Source organism: Dipodomys spectabilis, unplaced genomic scaffold (genome assembly GCF_019054845.1).
Source record: "Dipodomys spectabilis isolate Male_0828 unplaced genomic scaffold, ASM1905484v1 ptg000493l, whole genome shotgun sequence".
In the NCBI taxonomy this organism is placed as follows: Eukaryota; Metazoa; Chordata; class Mammalia; order Rodentia; family Heteromyidae; genus Dipodomys; species Dipodomys spectabilis.
In genome coordinates this window covers 37,501-57,500 of record NW_024871170.1, presented here as the reverse complement: position 1 = coordinate 57,500, position 20,000 = coordinate 37,501, and the positions used below count along the sequence as shown (strand labels likewise).

At 48.2% G+C, this 20,000-nt stretch overlaps 2 protein-coding genes across 2 annotated transcripts in view; both read left to right on the top strand.

Moving 5' to 3' along the window:
• The window catches only part of LOC122098832 (C-type lectin domain family 12 member A-like), an 8,560-nt gene extending 2,288 nt beyond the window's left edge, over nt 1-6,272 (top strand). The window contains exons 2-6 of the mRNA XM_042669292.1: nt 1,553-1,645; nt 2,072-2,311; nt 3,382-3,530; nt 4,488-4,594; nt 5,945-6,272. Of these exons, the coding sequence (XP_042525226.1) occupies nt 1,553-1,645; nt 2,072-2,311; nt 3,382-3,530; nt 4,488-4,594; nt 5,945-6,134 (779 nt within the window). The 3' untranslated portion in view covers nt 6,135-6,272. The remainder of the gene's footprint in view (nt 1-1,552; nt 1,646-2,071; nt 2,312-3,381; nt 3,531-4,487; nt 4,595-5,944) is intronic.
• A 2,252-nt stretch (nt 6,273-8,524) lies between these two features.
• LOC122098831 (C-type lectin domain family 12 member A-like) overlaps nt 8,525-20,000 on the top strand; it is an 18,485-nt gene continuing 7,009 nt past the window's right edge. The window contains exons 1-5 of the mRNA XM_042669291.1: nt 8,525-8,626; nt 10,591-10,653; nt 11,459-11,542; nt 13,166-13,267; nt 13,635-13,790. Coding sequence (XP_042525225.1) covers nt 8,554-8,626; nt 10,591-10,653; nt 11,459-11,542; nt 13,166-13,267; nt 13,635-13,790 — 478 coding nt within the window. The 5' untranslated portion in view covers nt 8,525-8,553. The remainder of the gene's footprint in view (nt 8,627-10,590; nt 10,654-11,458; nt 11,543-13,165; nt 13,268-13,634; nt 13,791-20,000) is intronic.

Here is a 20,000-nt window from a genome sequence, read left to right as displayed (position 1 = left end):
AGTCTTCACACACCCACATCGATGAGGGTAGACATCCTGTAATGACCCAAGAATGCTGGGCTGGGAAGGTGGCTCAGTGTTGCGTACAGTGCCAGTTCACAGGGTGCCAGCGGATCAGGCCTGTAACTTGAGCGATCAGGAGGCTGAGATCTGCAGTCATGGTTCTAAGCCAGCCAGGGCAGAAAAGTCTCTGAGCCTCATCTCCAGTTAACCAGCAAAAAGCGGGAAGTAGAGCTGTGACTCAAGTGGTAGAGCACCAGCCTTAACCAAAACACTGCTGGGGACAGCACTCAGGTCCTGAGTTCAAGCCCTCGTACTGGCATGAACACAGCCAGAAAGCAAAACAAAACAAGAAGCCGTAGTGTGATTCCTAACGTGTATTTTTTCTTTGGTGTTTTTGTTCGATTGCAGGGCTTGAACTCTGGGCCTGGGCGCTGTCCCTGAGCATTTCAGCTCAAGGCGAGGGCTCTACACCTCAAGCCACAGCACCACTTCTGGTTTTCTGGTGGTTCATTGGAGAGAAGAGTCTCACAGACTTTTCTGCCCTGGGCTGGCTTTGAACCGTGATCCTCAGATCTCAGCCTCCTGAGTAGCTGGGATGACAGGCGTGAGCCACCAGCACCCAGCTTCTAAGGGGTTTTGCTATCAACATTTCATTTTGGCTTATTCATTTATTCAGGATAGAATTCACTGTTAACATCTTCACACCTGCCAGGGTCGAATTCCAGTTAACTTTACACACACACACACACACACACCATCCCTCTCCCTGACACTTTCAGCCTGGAAAACAGAATCTCCAACGGATTCTCCTTCTGTTCTTATACTTGCAAATAGTCCTTTTCCGCAGTTTTCAGTCTTATTTGTGGAAAACAATTTTTTTTGCCTAAAAGACCTGGTTTTTCGAGATGCATTAGACCCCCAACTTGGGCTCGTTGTCTGGAAACACCTTTGAACAGCTAGGTAATTTTTTAGCCTGCTTTTATTCATTCATACTTTGTACAATCGTGTTCGTGGGTCGGACAGACAGAATGTGAATTCATGTCGATAAAACCAGTGTCGTTCTTTTGGTTTTTTATTTGTATTTTTCGCGCTGGGGCTGGGCTTAAAACCCGTCCCTGGGCTTTTGTGTTCAAAGATGGCGCTCTACCACTTGAGCCACAGTGCCACTTCTAGCTTTTTTGGTGTCCATTGGAGATAAGAGTTTCCTGCCCAGGCTGGATTTGAACCGAGATCCTCAGATCTCAGCCCCCTGAGTAGCCGGGATTAAAGGTGTGAGCAGCTTGATCCTGGCTTTTGCTTTGTTTTGTTTTATTTAACTATTATATCTTGAAGTAGTTGTACAAAGGGTTTCATTTTGTGAGTATAATGCATCTTGATCAGAGGATTAGTGTGTGTGTGTGTGTGTGTGTGTCTAACAACTTAAATCCTTCGACAGGTTGCATAGTAGGAAAGGAACTAAGGCAAATTGAATGACTGAAATGACTGAATGCCGTTCTGTGAATGAATGAATGAAAGTTCTGAGAACTCCCTGTTCTTCTGTGTTCCACAGCGCCCTCCCATGGATGGGTTAAAACAGCTTTTCGTCTGACTCTCGTCCTCCTGCTGCTGCTCCTCATTGGGTTAAAAGTCTTTTGGATCCTGAGTAGGTATCGCCCCTTGCTCTGGGTCTGGGGCGTGAGCTCAGAGTCTGGACGCTGCCCCTGCGTTCCCACTCCAGACCAGAGCTCTTCCATGTGAGCCACAGCTCCACTTCTGACTTGTTGCTGGCTCACTGGAGGTGAGGGTCTCAGGGACTGTCCTGCCCCGGCTGGCTTCCAACGGCGATCCTCAGATCTCAGCCTCCTGAGCGGCTGGGATGACAGGCGGGAGCCACTGTCCCCTGGCTCAGAGCCTAGCGCTCCTGCCCAGCTGTTGGTCTCACAGTTGGTGTTCTACCACGTGAGCCACGCCTCCTGCTCCCCTTGCGTCTTTTTTAGTATTCCTTGTGCAAAACAACCCTTAAGGTCATGATAGTGAAGGTTTACAAGTGTCTTTTTGGATTCTCTCTCTCTCTCTGTCTGGATTTGAGTTTACAAACAGCAAAATGTCCAAGAAGAACTTCAGAGAAACGTGTCCCTACAGCAAATGGGGAATGTCAACAGTCCTGAGAAGATCCAGAACCTCAATGAGAAGATCCAGAACCTCAATGAGAAGATCCAGAACCTCAATGAGAAGATCCAGAACCTCAACGAGAAGATCCAGAACCAATCTATCACCATGCAAACCCTGGCCACCAGGCTGTGTCAGGAGCTACAGGAAAAAGAGCCAGGTAATTCTGTACTACCCTGAGGGCTGCTTATGAGACCAGGAACTAAAGCTACTGTGTGTGTGTGCGTGTGTGTGTGTGTGTGTGTGTGTGTGCGCGCGTGTGTGTGTGTGCGTGTGTGTGTGTGTGTGTGTGTGTGTGCGTGTGTGTGTGTGTGTTGGGATCCTGGGGCTTGAACTCAGGGCCTGGGCTGTGTCCCTTGGCTTTTTTGCTCTGGGCTGCATGGAGCTCAATCACTTGAGCCACACACAGCACTACTTCCGGCTGATTGCTGATAATTTAAGGTAAGAATCTCACGGAATTTCCTGCTTAGGCTGGCTTTGAACACTAATCTTCAGATCTCAGTCTCCTGAGTAGCTGGGATTACAGGCAAGCACCACTGTTGCCCAGCTAGATTCATTGATGAAGAAAAGAATTAAGCATTGTTGACAGTTCCATATAATTAGAAGAAAATCAGAAAATAATAATAACAACATAACACTCAATTACCCAGCTATCATGGTTATACAAGAGTATTCAGATGATATGTACTTTCCTTAATCTGCAGCTTTACTAAAATATAATTAAATCAATTTCTCTAATTTCAATATATGGTTTAAATTTTTTGTTATTTTAAAGTTTACATAAAATCTCAATTTATTATGAAGCTCAGTGAATGATAGATAGGAAAACACACTTCTCTACAGATGGCCTCAGTTCAGAATTTCAGCCAGTAAAAGCCGGGCACTGGTGGCTCACGCCTGTCATCCTGGCTACTGAAGAGGCTGAGTTCTGAGGATCCTGGTTCAAAGCCAACCATGCAGGAAAGTCTGTGAAACTCTTCTCTCCAGTGAACCAGCAAAAATACAGAAGTGGAGTTGAGGCTCCAATGGTAGAGGATCAGCCTGGAGTGGAAAAGCTAAGGAAGAGCAGGAGATTCTGAGTTCAAGCCCCAGAACTGCACAAAATAAACTTAAATATTACCAGATGAAAACACAGTGACCTGGGCCCACGTCCCATAGAGACGTCAGGGAACCGCAGGAGGGCTGAAGATCTAGCCACATAAAACCAAGAAAAGGGCGTTTTCCTTCCAGAGCACACATGCAATCCCTGTGCGCAGAACTGGATCTGGCATGCAGATGCATGCTACCTTCTACATCGCGTTCCTGACACGTGGCAAAACAGCGTGAAGTCATGCGCCGACCGCAACGCCAGCGTGTTGAGTATTAACAAGAATAGCGTGGTAAGTCTCTGAGTCTCTCAGTAAGAAAGAAAATGGCATTTCCTCTCACAGAACAAGAAGAGGTGGCTGAGCACTGGTGGCTCCCGCCTGTCACCAGCCACTCAGGAGCCTGAGATCTGAGGATCAAGGTTCAAAGCCAGCCCGGACAGGAAAGGTCATGAGACCCCTATCTAAAAACTACCAGAACACCGGAAGTAGAGCTGTGACTCAAAGGGGTAGAGCGTTAGCCTTGAGCAAAAGAGCTCAGGGACAGCGCCCAGGCCCTGAGTTCAAGCTCTCGGACTGGAAGTTCTTGTCTTTCTCACTGGATCTTTCTAATACGGTGCTCTGACAGTTACTGACTCAACACAATATAGTTAGGAGGAATAGGAACCAAATCCCTCTTATAACTACACTGCTCTGCCTTTGCTGGATTGCTTTTCTTTCTTTCTTTTTTGCCCTTCCTTCCTTCCTTCCTTCCTTCCTTCCTTCCTTCCTTCCTTCCTTCCTTCCTTCCTTCCTTCCTTTATTCTTTCTTTCTTTCTTTTTTGTGTGACAGTCGTGGGACTTGAACTCAGGGCTGTGAACACCTCTTGAGCACACACACACACACACACACACACACACACACACACAGAGTAGTAATGCAATTTTGAAAATACTGTTTGCAAACAATCGTTTGACTGGTGATGTGCGGAAGTACGTATAGAGATAGCTATTTTTGTGTCAGTCCTAGGACTTGAACTCAGGGCCTGGGCGCTGTCCCGGAGCTTTGTGGCTCAAGGCTGATCCTCCCCCGTGTCAGCCACAGCTCCACCTCTGCCTTTTCTTGTGTGTTTTTCGGGGTGGTTCCCTGGAGATAAGAGTCTCAGGGACTTTCCGTCCTCAGATCTCAGCCTCCTGAGTAGCTGGGATGACAGGCGCGAGCCACCAGTGCCCGGCCAGACAACTTTGTACATTGAGCATCTTTGTTTTTAGGAGTTTATACAGTCCATGGAGACAGACAGCTATTGGCTTGAAGCATCTCCTAGACAAAATGGCAAATACTCTATGACTGTGAATCAGACTGTCAACTCCTCTCTCTGGTAAGTTTCTCTTGTTTTCTATTATTTTTCTTTTATTGTCTTGTCTACTTTCTTTTCTTTTTGATTCATCGCGGGGCCTGAACTCTGGGCCTGGGCACTGTCCCTCAGCTCTTCCGCTCAAGGCTAGCGCTCTACCACCTGAGCCACAGAGCCACTTCTGGCTTTTTTTTTCTGCTTATGTGGTGCTGAGGAATCGAACCCAGGGCCTCAGGCATGCGAGGCAAGCGCTCTACCCCTGAGCCACCTGCCCAGCCCTGGGTATTTTTTAAGCTATGTTTCCCCAGCACAACTGTAGATGGTTGAAATCCCCTTAAACATCGCTGCTGTGTCAGGCTTCTACAGTGTTCACCTACTCAGGGGCTGGTGGTCACGCCTGTAATCCCAGCTACTCAGGAAGCTGAGATCTGAGGACTGTGGTTCAAAGCCAGCTCTGATGTAAAAGTTCACCAGACACTTATCTCCCATTAACTACCACAAAAGTGCTACAAGTGGAGCTGTGGCTCAAGTGGTAGAGCACCAGCCTTTAGCACAGACTCTCTGATAGAGTGTCCAGGCTCCAAGTTTAACATCCAGTACCAACACACACACACACACACACATTTACAAATATGCTTATTTTCTCAAGTCACTAACAGTAGCCTAATTATAGACTTCCTTTTCTTTTTTTTTCTTTTTGTCGGTTGTGGGACTTGAACTCAGGGCCTGGGCACTGTCCCTCAGCTCTTCAGCTCCAAGGCTGGCGCTCTACCACTTGAGCCACAGCGCCACTTCCAGTTTTCTGGTGGTTTATTGGAGATAAGAGTCTCATGGACTTTCCTGCCTGGGCTGGCTTTGAACCGCGATCCTCAGATCTCAGCCTCCTGAGTAGCTGGGATGACAGGCGTGAGCCACCGGCTCCAGGCTTCTTTTATTTTTATGCTTGTCCCAGGGCTTGAACTCAGGGCCCAGGCGCTCTCCTGGGCTTTTTGACTCAAGGCTCGTGCTCTGGACCACTTGAGCCACAGCGCCACTGCGAACATTTTCACTTGATTTAATCCGAGTGAAGCATCTCACCACCTTTCCTGACTGGGTGGCTTTGAACCCTGGTCCTCCGATCTCAGTTTCCTGGGTAGCACAAATGCTCAGGACGGCGCCCTTCCTAATATTTAACCTCCATATGTGAGAATGGGAACAAAGAACATGATCCACATGCGTGGCTGAAGGGAAATCCCCCGGACAACCAGAGAGCTCCACGTTTCCCTTAGGCCATGCGGACTGGGGGGCCATGGTGTCGGGTAGCAGAAGCGTTTCTGTGGGTGTCTAGCTCAAGTAGTTGACGTCTAAAGTGGTTTACCGTTTTTCCTCTTTTAGGGCTCAAAACAACCTGAACGGCTTAAACACAATGCACTGCGGCTATTTGGAAGGACAGTATATTTATTTTAATTCCTGTACTGGAAAGAGATTTGTGATATGTGAGAAAACGGCTGGTCCCGTGCGGGTGGAAAGTGTGCTGTGTTCACGCTCCAGATGGCAGCCCGCAACAGACGCTCTCCCGAGTTAGAAGGACCCGATGCTAGCCTGTGTGTCTCCCGCCTCCCACGAGTGGAATAAAAATACTATAACAGACTTCTGCCTCTCTGAACATTTGTATCTTTCCATTTCCCTCTTGCTCCTCATTTGCTGTGTGTGAGAAAATAATCCATTGCTGGGCAGTGGTTCACTCCTGTAATCCCAGCTACTCAGGAGCTAAGATTTGAGGGTCACGGTTCAAGGCCAGGCTATGCAGGAAAATCGGTGAGACTTATCTCCAATGAGCTGGCAAAAACCTGGAAGTGGAACTGTGGCTCAAGTGGTAGAGCACTAGCCTTGAGCGAAAGACGCTCAGGAACAGCCCCTAGGCCCTGAGTTCAAGCCCCAGGACTGGCCCATGGAAAAGAAAGCTATGTCTGGAACTCAATATTCAGTCCAGAATCTGTTCTGCATCAAGACAGGCTTTCCTAGCGAAATCTGGAATTCTGTTCTATTTTATTGGTTTGTGTGGGGCATAGGGCTTGAACTCAGGGAGTGGGCCCTGTCCCTAAGCATTTTCACTCAAGGCTGGCGCTCTACCGTTTTGAACCACAGCTCTACTTCGGGTTTTGAGGTGGTCCATTGGAGGAACTGGTCTCATGGACCTTCCTGTCCAGCATGGCCTCCACTTGCGAACCTTAGATCTCAGCCTCCTGAGTAACCAGGATGTCAGGTGGGAGCCATTGGGGCCTGGCTGACCCCTATAATTTTAAGTTCAGTATTTTCCCTGCTTTTCCACAGATCAGCTTTCAACCTTATGGAAAACCCTTGTCGAAAACTAAGTCCAGCAAGATACAGAAAGCATATAAACACACTTCAACCAGCTTGGATTTATTCTCAGGATACAGGTTCATTAACACTTTGAAAACATGAGAGGGGACAATCATCATTGCCATCGATGTAGGAAGAGCTTTTGCTGAAGATAATATTAGCCAGACATAATAACAAGTTGTGCGTGTCGGTCCCGTGGTTTGAACTCAGTGTCTGTCCATTGTCCCTGAGAGTCTTTTACTCAACAGTAGCACTCTACCACCTGAGCCACAGCGCCACATCTGGCTTTTTCTAAGTAGTTTTTTGGACATAAGATCTCGTGGGGGAAAAAAAGAGTTTCATGGACTTTTCCTGCCCAGTCTGGCTTCAGACCACGATCCTCAGGTCTCAGCCTCCTGATTAGTTGGGATGACAGTTGTGATACCCAAGCCAAAATAACACTTTAATCAAGCCGGAAACTTCTCTCATATGAAGAGTTTGTCAAAAGACAACAAATCCTTGTGGAAGATTAAATAGTGTACATTATGCAGCTAGTAATAGAATGAGTATTTTCTGTTCAGGAATAAGATAATGATTACCTTTATCAAGAAATTCATCCAACAATCTGTATTGTCTATTGGAGATCCTAACATCGAGAAAGAAAGAAAGAAACAAAGAAAGAAAGAAAGAAAGAAAGAAAGGAGGGAGGGAGGGAGGGAGGGAGGGAGGAAGGAAGGAAGGAAGGAAGGAAGGAAGGAAGGAAGGAAGGAAGGAAGGAAGGAAGGAGACTCTTATCTAAATTATCCAGAAGCAAGTCAGAAGTGGTGCTGTGACTCACGTAGTAGTGTGTGTCTTGAGCAAAAAAGGCTAAGGGAGAGTGCCCAGGCTCTGAGTTCAAGTCCCACTACACATGCACAGAGGGGCAGGGAAGTTCATGAGACTCTGACCTCCAGTTAACCACCAAACAGCTAGAAGTGGAGCTGTGGCTTAAATGGTAGAGGGCTAGCTTTGGCCACAAAAGCTCAGGGACAGTGTCCAGGTTCTTAGTTCAAGCCCCAGGACCAGCATACACACACACACACACACACACACATACACACACACAAACCAATAAAACCCTAACAAAAACAAAAAGCACTCATTTTTGAGTTAGGAGCTGGTGGCTCATGCCTGTGATCCTAACTACTCAGGAGACTGAAACTTGGATGGCCTTAGTTCAAAACCAGCCTAGGCAGACAAATCTTCCAAACTCTACCTCTAGCTAACCAGCAAAATTCTGGACTGGGGGCCTGACTCAAGTGGTAGAGCACCATGCTAGAGCAAGAAAGTACAGCCAGCGTGTGTGGCAGTGAATTCGAACCCCAGAACCAACAGAAACACAACAAACCTAGATTCTGCAGAAGGCAATTGTAGAGATAAGAAAGAGGAAGAGAGTCTGGGGAAGAGAAATGTTTCCTCATGGCTCAGTCACGCAGTCCTGCCGGAGATCAGCGATGAGGAGCCGATCAGCTCAGCAGGGTTACTCACAGGGTCGGCTGGGGAAGGGCGGCGGCTGCTGAAGATCGCACAGCCTCAGCGTCCACCTTCCGTCCAGCGTCCACAGTCAGCCCTGCCTCGTCCTAACAACAGCATTTCATTCCACCTGCTTCCCACCTCCCTCCATGTCTGAAGAAGCCACTTACGCTGTTGTGAACTTCCCGAAGACCCAGGAGCCTGACCGAGGGGAGACCAAAGGTACGCACGTCGGGCTGTGGGGTGTGGTACGGTGGGCGATGCAAACGAGACTTGCACCCGAGGGCTCGGGCGGCGGATGGCGTTAGATTCGAGTCAGATTTCTGATGAAGCCTCTCCAAACCGCGTCTGACGTTTCTGAAGCACCGGCTCTGCGACGTTGCCAGCAGCCAACCACTAATAAACGTTCTGTGGCTCAAGGTTAGACGCTGTCCAGGAAAGCCACCGCTGAATTTATTCTGTCATTCTATTTTCATTTGTGTGAGAAAGAGGAGAGACTTTGGAACGTTTGGAAGAGAGAGACAGAGACGCAGACAAAGGTGGACAGAGAGACAGAGACCTGCAAAGGGAGATGGACAGAAAGAGACAGAGCGTCTGAGAGACAGACAGAGGGAGAGACAGACAGAACAGTGCGGAGAGATGTGGTATTTTTACCACCTGAAATGCTCTTTCCAGTACTGATGTATATTATCCCAAAGATCCAAACTGTGTGTATGTGTGTGTGTGTGTGTGAGAGAGAGAGAGCGAGAGAGCGTGTGCGTGTGTTAACGCACACACACAGACACGCTTGTGTTTGCCAGAGCTGGGTTTGAACTCAAGGCCAACCCTCATTTGACTTTTTCCCCACAAAGCTGGCGCTCTACCACGTGAGCCACAGCTCCACTTCTAGCATTTCACTGGTTCCTTGGAAATAAAAAGCCTCACGGACCTTCCTGTCCGGGCTGGCTGTGTATCACGATCCTCAGATCTCAGCCCCCTGAGCGGCTGAGATTACAGGCATCAGCTACCGGTGCCCGGCCTAAAAGCAGCTCTGAATGTATCATTCTGACCTACGCGAAGGTCTTGACCTTGTAGTTCTTTTCAGTGAAGGTCATTTCCCTCTTTCTAAAAAAAAATGAAGTTTCGTAATTTCTTTTCAGTTCTCTCTGGTGACGGTTATTTTGGCATCGGCCGTGAGGTATAAGGTGGATTTCCTCTTTTTCAGAAGTGTGGTTAGATGATCATGTTTTACTAGAACGCATTCATTTGAAATAACCTTTGCATAGCCACCTGGATGAGAATAACTATCCTGTAATGATTTAGGAATAATTCCCCTTGGGCTGGGACTGTGGCTTCGTGGTAGAGTGCTTGCCTAGCATGCATGAAGCCCTGGGTTCGATGCTTCTGGACCACGTAATCAGAAAAAATCAGAAGTGGTTTGTAAGTGCCAGCCTTCAGGACAAGAAGCTCAGGAATGGTGCTGGGCCCTGAGTTCAAGCCCTGGACTGGCAAAAAAGAAAAGAAAAGAAAAGAAAGAATACTTCACTGGGTGACTGTGGCTCATTCCTATCATTTTAGCTACTCAGGAGGCTGAGATCTGAGGGTCATGGTTGTAAGCCAGCCAGAGCAGAAAAGTCTCTGCTTCTCCAGTTAACCTCCAAAAAGCTGGAAGCAGAGCTGCAACTCAAGTTCTAGAACATGAGCCTTAAGCAAAAAAAAATGGTCAGGGACAGCAGCCAGGTCCTGAGATCAAGTCTTACGCCTAGAAATAGCCCAACACCGAAACAACCCAACAAGTGTGAGGCCTATTTCTAAGTTCTGTTTTGTTGTTTTTGTTTTGGTCGGTCCTGGGGCTTGAACTCAGGGCCTGAAAGTCTCTTTGCTCAAGGCTATGAGCTGTATGCTTGAGCTGCAGGCTTTCCCGTGGTTCATTGCAGATCAGAGTCTCATGGACTTTCCTGCTCGGGCTGGCTTTGAACCCCGATCCTCAGATCTCAGCCTCCTGAGCAGCTGGGATGACAGGCGGGAGCCACCGGCGCCCGGCTCACCTGCGATTTTTCCAAGTCTCTCTCTTTATGTATCCGATCCCAATTCATCTGCAATTGTAATCGTAAGAATGTTGTCAGCCAGATTTAAAGGAGAGGATGCACAGAGCACCTAAGCATTATTTTACCCAAGTATTAATTAACCACGTTGCGTTTCTCCAGTGGTTCCAGGAGGAGTGGCCATTCGCACTGTGCACATCACAGAAGGATTAGTCCATGACCCAGGTGAGGGCCTCCTCCCCCAGGGTCACGCAGGTCAGGGGTCAGTGGAGGAACCATTCAGACACTTGCCCCAGACAGCCGCTGACCTTCGCGATGAAGACAGATTAGGCGTCCCGCCGCTCCCAGATGCATCTCGTGTGTGTGTGTGTGTGTGTGTGTGTGTGTGCACGTGCACACACCTGTGCATATGCAGATGCACATATGCGTGAGTGTATGTGTGCGTATGCATGTGTGGATGTGTTCATATAGACGTATAAACACATTCATACAATTATATCTATAGCCAGGCACCAGTGGCTCACGCTTGTCATCCCAGCTACTCAGGAGGCTGAGAGCTGAGGATTGTGGACAAAAGTCAGTCTGGGAAGACTATGAGACTTTTATCTCCAGTTAACCAGCAGAAACCCAGAAGTGGAGCCCTGGCTCAAAGTGGTAGAGCGCCAGCCTTGAGTGACAGAGCTCAGGGACAGTGCCTGGGCCCTGAGTTCAAGCCCCAGGACTGGCACACACACGCACACACACGCACACGCACACGCACGCACACACACACACACACACACAAACCCCCAACAAGAGCTGGGAGTGGGGGTAGGGGAGGCACCCAAGGCTTCCAAACCCTACCTCTAGCTAAGCGACTAAATCCCGGACCGGAGGCCTGACTCAATTGGTAGAGAACCAGCCTTGAGCAAGAACGTACAGCAAGAGTGGGTGGCACTGAATTCACACCCAGTACCACAGCCTAGTATTCCTGCAAGGGACGCATGCACCCTTCATTCCCTGTGTCTTCCACGTCCCTCCATGTCTGAAGAAGAAATCACTTACGCTGATCTAAACAACCAGAGCTGGGGAAAGACGGAGACGATCCGGGAGTTTGACCAAGCGGAGACCAGAGGTAGGAAGGCTGAGTTACGAATGTGTCGTGTGCGAAGTGATAAAAACAGAGTCTTACTTCTTAGGGTCCGGTGAATGGACCTCCCCAAGTCCCTCTCTCTTCAAGCAATGACGTTGTGAAATTACACAACAGCCAATCATGTATAAAGATTCTACTTTCGAGTAGGACCGTGAAGGCGCCGGAAAGTGTTCTGGAATGGTTCCAAGTGCTCCGTTTCTGTGGCTCGAGACACTACGTTGTCCAGGAAAGCCATCTTCTAATTTATTTCGTTATTTCGTTTTTCATTCCCTCTGCAAAATGGAGAGGGGAGGATTCTGGAAAGTTTGGAAGAGACAGGGACACAGACAATGAGGGATAGAGAGATAGAGACGGAGGCAGAGAAAGACAGAGGTATAGAGAAAGACAAACAGACATGGACAGATAGGGACAGAGCAAGAGAGACAGACAGACAGAGAGACATAGAAACAGAGGCATACAAAGAGAGACGGACAGAAAGAGACCGAGGGAGAGAGGGAGGAGGAGAGAGAGAGACAAAGACTGAGTGAGTGACAGACAGAGAGACAGAGACAGAGGGACAGACAGAGGGACAGAGGGATGTAGAGAGACCTGTGATCGTTGTACCCCCTGTAACTTTCAGTCAGTGCTGATTTATAGTACCCCAAAGATCCTCGCCCACGTTTGCCAGTCCTGGGGCTTGGACTCAAGGCCACGAGTTCTCCCTAGACTTTTTCAGTCAAGGCTGGCGCTCTACCACGTGAGCCACCGCCCCACGTCTGGCTTTTTCTGGTGGTTCATTAGAGATCAGAGGCTCCTGGTCTTTGCTGCCCAGGCTGGCTTTGAACCCTGATCCTCAGATCTCAGCCTCCTGAGTAGCTGGGAAGCCAGGCGGGAGCCGCTGGGTCCTGGGCCACAGTTAGATGGTAAGGGTGTGCGTGCACTTCTTGTCTAATTGTTACCCCTTCCATCATTGTTCCCTCCCTCCCGATCCCTCCGCCCCCAAGTTATACAGATCATTTCCCGCATAGCGTCCTGGGAGTATCGCTGCTGCATAGATTTCCCCTTTGCCCTTTGTCTCCCCATTTTGTTGCTCCCCTTCCCTTCCCTGGTTCAGATACACGCATATCCAATACCCAGGGAGCCAGTATTAATACAGTAACAACAGGGGACAAACCATAGGGGAAAAACACAAAAGAGAAAGGAAATCGCGTCGTCCATTGAGAACAACGGCAAAGGAAAAGCTCTCGTGTCCGTGCCTGGAGTTCATTTTGCTCAGCGTCATCTCACAGGGCCCTGCGTACCTAGCTGTGAGCATTCTGCTCCTCTGCGGAGAGTATCCTAGATGTACACTCGTTACTACCAAGGAAGGGAACCACGGGACCTACGTTTCTTTGCATCTGGCTTACTCCACTTAGTAAGACTTTTCCCAAGTCCTTCCATTTTCTTAGAATTGGGATTGCCTGAGGTGCAGAGCTTCTGCCTGGCAAAGGACCTGGCTAGCCAGATCGGTGGGAAGCCCCTGGATCGCATAGTGGGAAAGAAAGACAGGCAGAATGAAGGAATGAATGAGTGGCATTGTAGGAAAGAATGGAACTCCACGCTGTGTTTCCCTTCTGTATTCCACAGGGCTGCCGATCATTTCCCAAATATGGGTCAGAACAGCTTTGGGTTTGACTCTCCTCCTCCTCCTGCTGCTCTTCATTGGACTAGGCATCTTGGGGAGCGTGAGTACGTATCACCCCTTTTATGTGTGTGTGCTGCTGGCTCAGGGGCTTGAACTCAGGGCCCGGGCACTCTGCTTCAGTTTTCACACTGCAGGCTAGCGCACCACTACTTGAGCCACGGCTCCGCTTCGGGTTTTCAGCTGGGTTCTTGGAGATGAGGGTCTCATGGATCAGCTGTGACCCTCAGATCTCAGCCTCCTGAGCGGCTGGGATGACAGGCGGGAGCCACTGTCCCCTGGCTCAGAGTCTAGCGCTCCTGCCCAGCTGTTTGTCCTCACAGTATTCCTTGTACCAAACAACGCTTTCTGTCATGATACTGAAGGTTTACAAGTGTCTTTTTTGGATTCTCTCTCTCTCTGTCTGGATTTGAGTTCATAAACAGCAAAATGTCCAAGAAGAACTTCAGAGAAACGTGTCCCTACAGCAAATGGGGATTGTCAACAGTTTTGAGAAGATCCAGAACCTCTCTATCACCGTGCAAACCCTGGCCACCAGGCTGTGTCAGGAGCTACAGGAAAAAGAGCCAGGTAATTCTGTACTACCCCGAGGGCTGCGTATGAGACCAGGAACTAAAGCTACCGTGTGTGGGGGGGGATCCTGGGGCTTGAACTCGGGGCCTGGGCTGTGTCCCTTGGCTTTTTTGCTCTTGGCTGCATGGAGCTTAGTCAGTTGAGCCACAGCACCATGTCTGGCTTTGGCTTCATAATATAGGATACGAGTCTCATGGATTTTCCTGCCCAGGCTGGCTTCAACCCCTAATCCTCAGATGTCAGCCTCCTGAGCAGCTGGGATTACAGCGTGTATCACCGCTGCCCAGCTAGAACCACTGAGTAAGAAAGGAATGAAGCATAGTCCATGCATCGACAGTTCCACATAGTTAGAAGAAAATCAGAAAATCATAACCACACACCATGGAGTCCCCCAGGTGTCCTGGTTATACAAGAACATTCGGACTAACTGCGTTTTCTTTAAACTCCAGTTTTACTAAAGCATAAATATACAATTTCTCTCATCTGAATTTACCAATTAAATTTTTGCATTGTTATTTTCAAGGTTATGCAAAGTCTCAATTTATTATGAAGCTCAGTGAATGATAGATAGGAAAACACACTTCTCTACAGATGGCCTCAGTTCAGAATTTCAGCCAGTAAAAGCCGGGCTCTGGTGGCTCACGCCTGTCATCCTAAGCTACTGAAGAGGCTGAGTTCTGAGGATCATGGTTCAAAGCCAACCATGCAGGAAAGTCTGTGAAACTCTTCTCTCCAGTGAACCAGCCAAAATCCAGAAGTGGAGTTGTGGTTCTAATGGTAGAGGATCAGCTTTGAGTGGAAAAGGTAAAGAAGAGCAGGAGATCCTGAGTTCAAGCCCCAGAACTGGTTCAAAACAAACTTAAATATTAACAGATGAAAACACAGTGAACTTGGTCCATGTCCCATAGAGATGACAGGAAATGGCAAGAGGCTGAAGATCTATTCAATAAAAGGACGCTTTCCTTCCAGGGCACAAATGTAAACCTTGTCCACCAAACTGGCTGTGGCACGCAAATAGATGTTATCTTCTGTATTACATTTATGACACATGGCAAAAGAGTGAACAGTTCTGTGCTAACCTCAATGCCAGCCTGCTGAAGATTAACAACAAGGATACACTGGTAGGTCTCCAAGTCTCTCCTCCCGTAAGAAAGGAAATCGCATTTCCTATGACAGAGTAAGAAGAGTCTGCTAAGCGCTGGTGGCTCACGCCTGTCATCCATCTACCCAGGAGGCTGAGATCCAAGGACTGAGATTCAGAGCATCCTGTGCAGAAAGTCCATGAGACTCTGATTCCCAATGAACCACCAGAAAACTGGAGATGGTGCTGTGGCTCACGTGGTAGAGCACCAGCCTTGAGAAAAAGAAGCTCAGGGACAGCGCTCAGGCCCTGAGTTCAAGATCCAGGAGTGAAAAGTTCTCTCATTCTTTCTAGAAGGAGGGAAACAATGTGTTGTGTCTTTCTCGTTGGATCTTGCTCACCTGGTTCACTGACAGCTACTGACTCCACAAAATATAGTTCAGTGAGAAATGAGAACAAACTATGAGTTCTATGGCTTACAAAATGACCTGTTCTGACTTCAGTGCATTGCTTTGCTTTCCTTCCTACTTTCTTCCTTCCTTTCCTTCTTTCTTCCTTCCTTTCTCTGTCTTTCTTTCTTTCTTTTTGATTCCTTCCTTCCTTCCTATTACTTCCTTCCTTCCTTTCTTCTTTTTATATACCAGACCTGGGAATTGAACCCAGAGCCTTGAGTACCACGTGAGCACACACATACACACACACATACACACACACACACACACACACACACACACAGACACATAGACACACACACACACACACACACAGACACACAGACACATAGACACACACAGACACACATATACACGCCACAGCTCCACTTCTGGTTTGTGTGTGGTTTTTGGTGGTTCCCGGAGATAAGAGTCTCATGGATTTCCCACCCTGGCTAGCTTTGAATCGAGATGCTCAGATCTCAGACTCCAGAGGAGCTAGAATTATAGGTGTGAGTCACTGGTACCAGCCAGAGAAAACTTTGTACACAGAGCATCTTTGTTTCTTAGGAGTTTGTAAAATCCATACAATTATTTGGCTATTGGCTTGGAGCATCTCCTACACAAGATAGCACAAACTCTATGACAGTGGATCAGAGTGTTGCTTCTTCTATTTGGTAAGTTTCTATTTTTTCTCTTATTGTTTTAAATCCATTTTTAAGCTGTGTTTTCCTCAAGACGACTGTAGACTGGTGACATACCCTTACACGCACCTGCTGGGTCAGGCTTCTGTATTAGTTTTAATCATGCATAAAATGTTCCCATAGCCAGGGGCTGGTGGTCACGCCTGGAATCCCAGCTACTCAGGAAGCTGAGATCTGAGGATTACGGTTCAAACCAGAAGTGATATAAAAGTCCATGAGACACTCATCTCCAATTAACTACCACAAAAATGCTACAAGTGGAGCCGAGGCTCAAGTGGTAGAGCCCTAGCCTTCAGCAAAAGTCCTGCTCTAGTGTCCAGGCCCCAACTTCAACACCCAGTACAAATGCACACATAGCAATCACAGACGCCCTGATTTTGTCAAGTCATCAGGCCGACTTTCTTTTCTTTCTATGGCTTTCTCGGGGCTTGGCCGCAGGGCCTGGTGCTGTCCTGGGCTTTTTATCTCCAGGCTAGCGCTCTACCTCGGGAGCCACAGCGCCACGTCTGACTTCTTGGCTTGATTTCATTAGATGTAAAAGTCTCATGGCCTCTCCTGCCTGGGTGACTTTGAACCCAGGTCCTCAGGTCTCAGTTCCCTGAGTAACACAGAAGCTCAGGACGACGCCATCCTAAGAGTCAACGTCCATCTGTGAAAATGGAAACAGAGAATGTGAGAGGAGGGGGGACATGGGGGGAAGGATGAGGGGTGAGATGATCCGCATGCATGGCGTCAGAGCCTGACAGGCTGAAGGGAAATCCCCTGCACCACCAAGGATCTTATTTTCCTTAGGAAATGCGGACTGTGGGCACCATACTGTCAGGAAGCACAGGTCATGTGTGTGTGTCTACTTCAAATATGTGAGCTCTTAAGTACTTTCCTGCTTTTCCTCTTCAGGTTGAAGAACAAGCCCAGTGCCTTCAATGGAATGTATTGTGCACATATGACTGAAAACAGGCGCATTGCTTATGATGATTGTTCTTCAAAATCTTTTTCTTTATGTGAGAAAATGGCGGGTTCAGTGCGGGTAGAAAACGTGCTAGGTTAAAGTTCAAGATGGTAACCTTTCATGGGTAAAACATGGTTTAGTTGAGATGCTGTCCTGCGGTGGGAAGACGCTGATGTTCGCGTGTGTCTCTTGGATCACACAATCGGAATAAAAATGCTATGAGCAGAGTTCTGCCCCTCTGAATATTTATATCTTCTAATTTCCTATTGCTCCTCTTTTGCTGAGTGTAGGTAAATAAGTCATTACCAGGCACCCAGCGCCCACCCCTGAAATCCCAGCTACTCAGGAGGCTGAGATTTCAAGATTGAAGTTCAAGGACAGTCCAGGCAGGAAAGTCACCGAGACTCTTATCTCCAGTAAACCAGCAAAAATCCTGGAAGTGGCGCTGTGGCTCAAGCGGTAGAGCGCTAGCCTTGAGCAAAAGAGCTCAGGGACAGCGCCAGGTCCTGAATTCAAGCCCCAGAACCGGAACCACCACCACCACAACAAAGATGGGCGACGTTGTCCAAAAACTAATGTACTCCTGAACCGACCTATGTAATTTTCATTCTTCTATGCATCACCTGTATGACAGCAATTTTTTAAAATGTAAAAACCAATTAAATGAGAAATCTGCCACATGGTGAATAACTGGAAATAAAATGTAAAGTGCAATAATACTACTGCAATGGAAAGTGTGGCTCACATGGTAGAGATCCAGCCTTGAGCACAAGGTCAAAGGACAGCACAAGGCCCTGAGATCAAAACCCAGCACCACCACACACACACACACACACACACACACACACACACACACACACTTGAGTTTTCTGCTGTTCTAGATGTGGTCGTTTCTGACGGGAGTCTGAAGAAGCTCAACAAAGACTTGAGGTTATACAGATTGTACAGGGTGGGGACAGACATCTATGCTTCAGAGTGAGTTCAGGAGAATGAGAGAGGGAGGAAGCATCTTTGAGCCCTCTGAACTACAACCTCACTTTGTTGTTTCTCTGTGGCTGTGTTAGAGACGAGGAAAGTCCATGAGATTCTCTGACGCCAAATGAGGGATGTTTTCGGCACTGAGGAGTGACCAGTATTTGAGATGATCCCATTCCGTGATCATGAGGAACACATTCAAAGGTACCGAAGCTTCACACTGACCACCTAGGGCTTTGTAAACACAAAACACAGGATCCGAATGCAGCTGCAAATGGCACCATAGACACGAGTTAAAGGAAAGGATGCGCAAAGCACCCGAGTGTTGACTCACCGGAGTACTAACCACGATGCGTTTCTCCAGCGGTTCTAGGAGGAGCGGCCATTCACACTGTGCGAGTCGCAGAAGGATTAGTCCATGACCCGGGTGAGGGCCTCCTCCCCCAGGGTCACGCAGGTCAGGGGTCAGTGGAGGAACCATTCAGACACTTGCCCCAGACAGCCGCTGACCTTCGCGATGAAGACAGATTAGGCGTCCCGTCGCTCCCAGATGCATCTCGTGTGTGTGTGTGTGTGTGTGTGTATGTGTGTGTGTGTGCACGTGCACACACCTGTGCGTATGCAGATGCACATACGCATGAGTGTATGTGTGTATGCATGTGTGGACGTGTTCATATAGATGTATCAACACATTCGTAAACTTATATATGTCACCTGGGGCCAGTGACTTACGTCTACCATCCCAGCTACTCAAGAGGCTGAGATCTGAGGTTCATGGTTCAAAGCCAGGCCAGGCAGGAAAATCCTCATGAGATTTCCTATGCCTAACCACTCAAAACCTGAAGTGGATCTGTGGCTCAAAGTGGTAGAGCACTAGTCTTGAGTGAAAGACCTCAGGGACAGTGCCCAGGCCTGAGTTCAAGCCCCAGGACCTGCCCACACACACACACACAAGGATTACAGGTATGAGCCATTGGCACAGCTGACATTTTTCAATGCATTTAGAGCATATTTCATCCACGTGTGTATGCTGATATATAATTTTATCCCTTCTAATCTCAAAGTATACTTTTCCAGTTTAGTGCTTTTTTTCTTCAATAGTTTATCGATTTTCTTCATTTTGGTTTCGAATGACCTCATTAATTTATCCCCATGTTTTTTGGGTGTATGTAGGGGGATTGGGGGTTTGAACTCAGGGCCTGGGCACTGTCCCTGAGCATTTCTGCTCAAGGCTGGTGCTCTACCACTTGGGCCACAGCGCCACTTCCAGTTTTCTGGTGGTTCATTGGAGATAAGAGTCTCCCTGACTTTCCTGCCTGGGCTGGCTTTGAACCACGATCCTCAGATCTCAGCCTCCTGAGTCGCTGGGATGACAGGCGGGAGCCACCAGCGCCGGGCCCCATGATTGTATTTTCAGTTTGTTCTTGCTGAGAGGATGTTTTATTTTAACTTTACTATCTGTTATTTAATCCTTTAGAGCTATGTCTTTGTATAGTGAAAAGCTTGAATTCCAATGGGGTAAGTCCTTTGAACAACAAATTACAGTTTAGCGAAATGAAAACCGGGATGCTGAGCATGATTTCAGCCGGGGGGGAATTTTAACAGCCTCGTTTCTGAAGTTGGCATGTGCGGCGATAAGAAAGAGGAAGAGGGTTTGCTGAAATGTTTCCTTATGAAACAGACACGCAGTCCTGCCGGAGATCAACAATGAGGAGCTGATCAGCTCGGCTGGTTAGACACGGGGTCGGCTGGGGAAGGGAGGCGGCGGCTGATCCCAGAGCCTCAGCGTCCACCTTCCGTCCAGCATCCAACAGTCAGCTCTGCCTTCTCCAACAACAGCATTTCATTCCACCTGCTTCCCACCTCCCTCCGTGTCTGAAGAAGTCACTTACGTGGATCTAAACTTCCAGAACTCGGGAAAGACACAGAAGATCCAGGAGTTGGACCCAGTGGAGACAAAAGGTACGAATGTGGAGTTGGGAGTGTGTGGTACGGTGGGCGATGAAAACGAGACTTCCACCTTGGGGTTCAGTGAGTGGAGGGGTCATTAGCCAATTAAACTTCCCC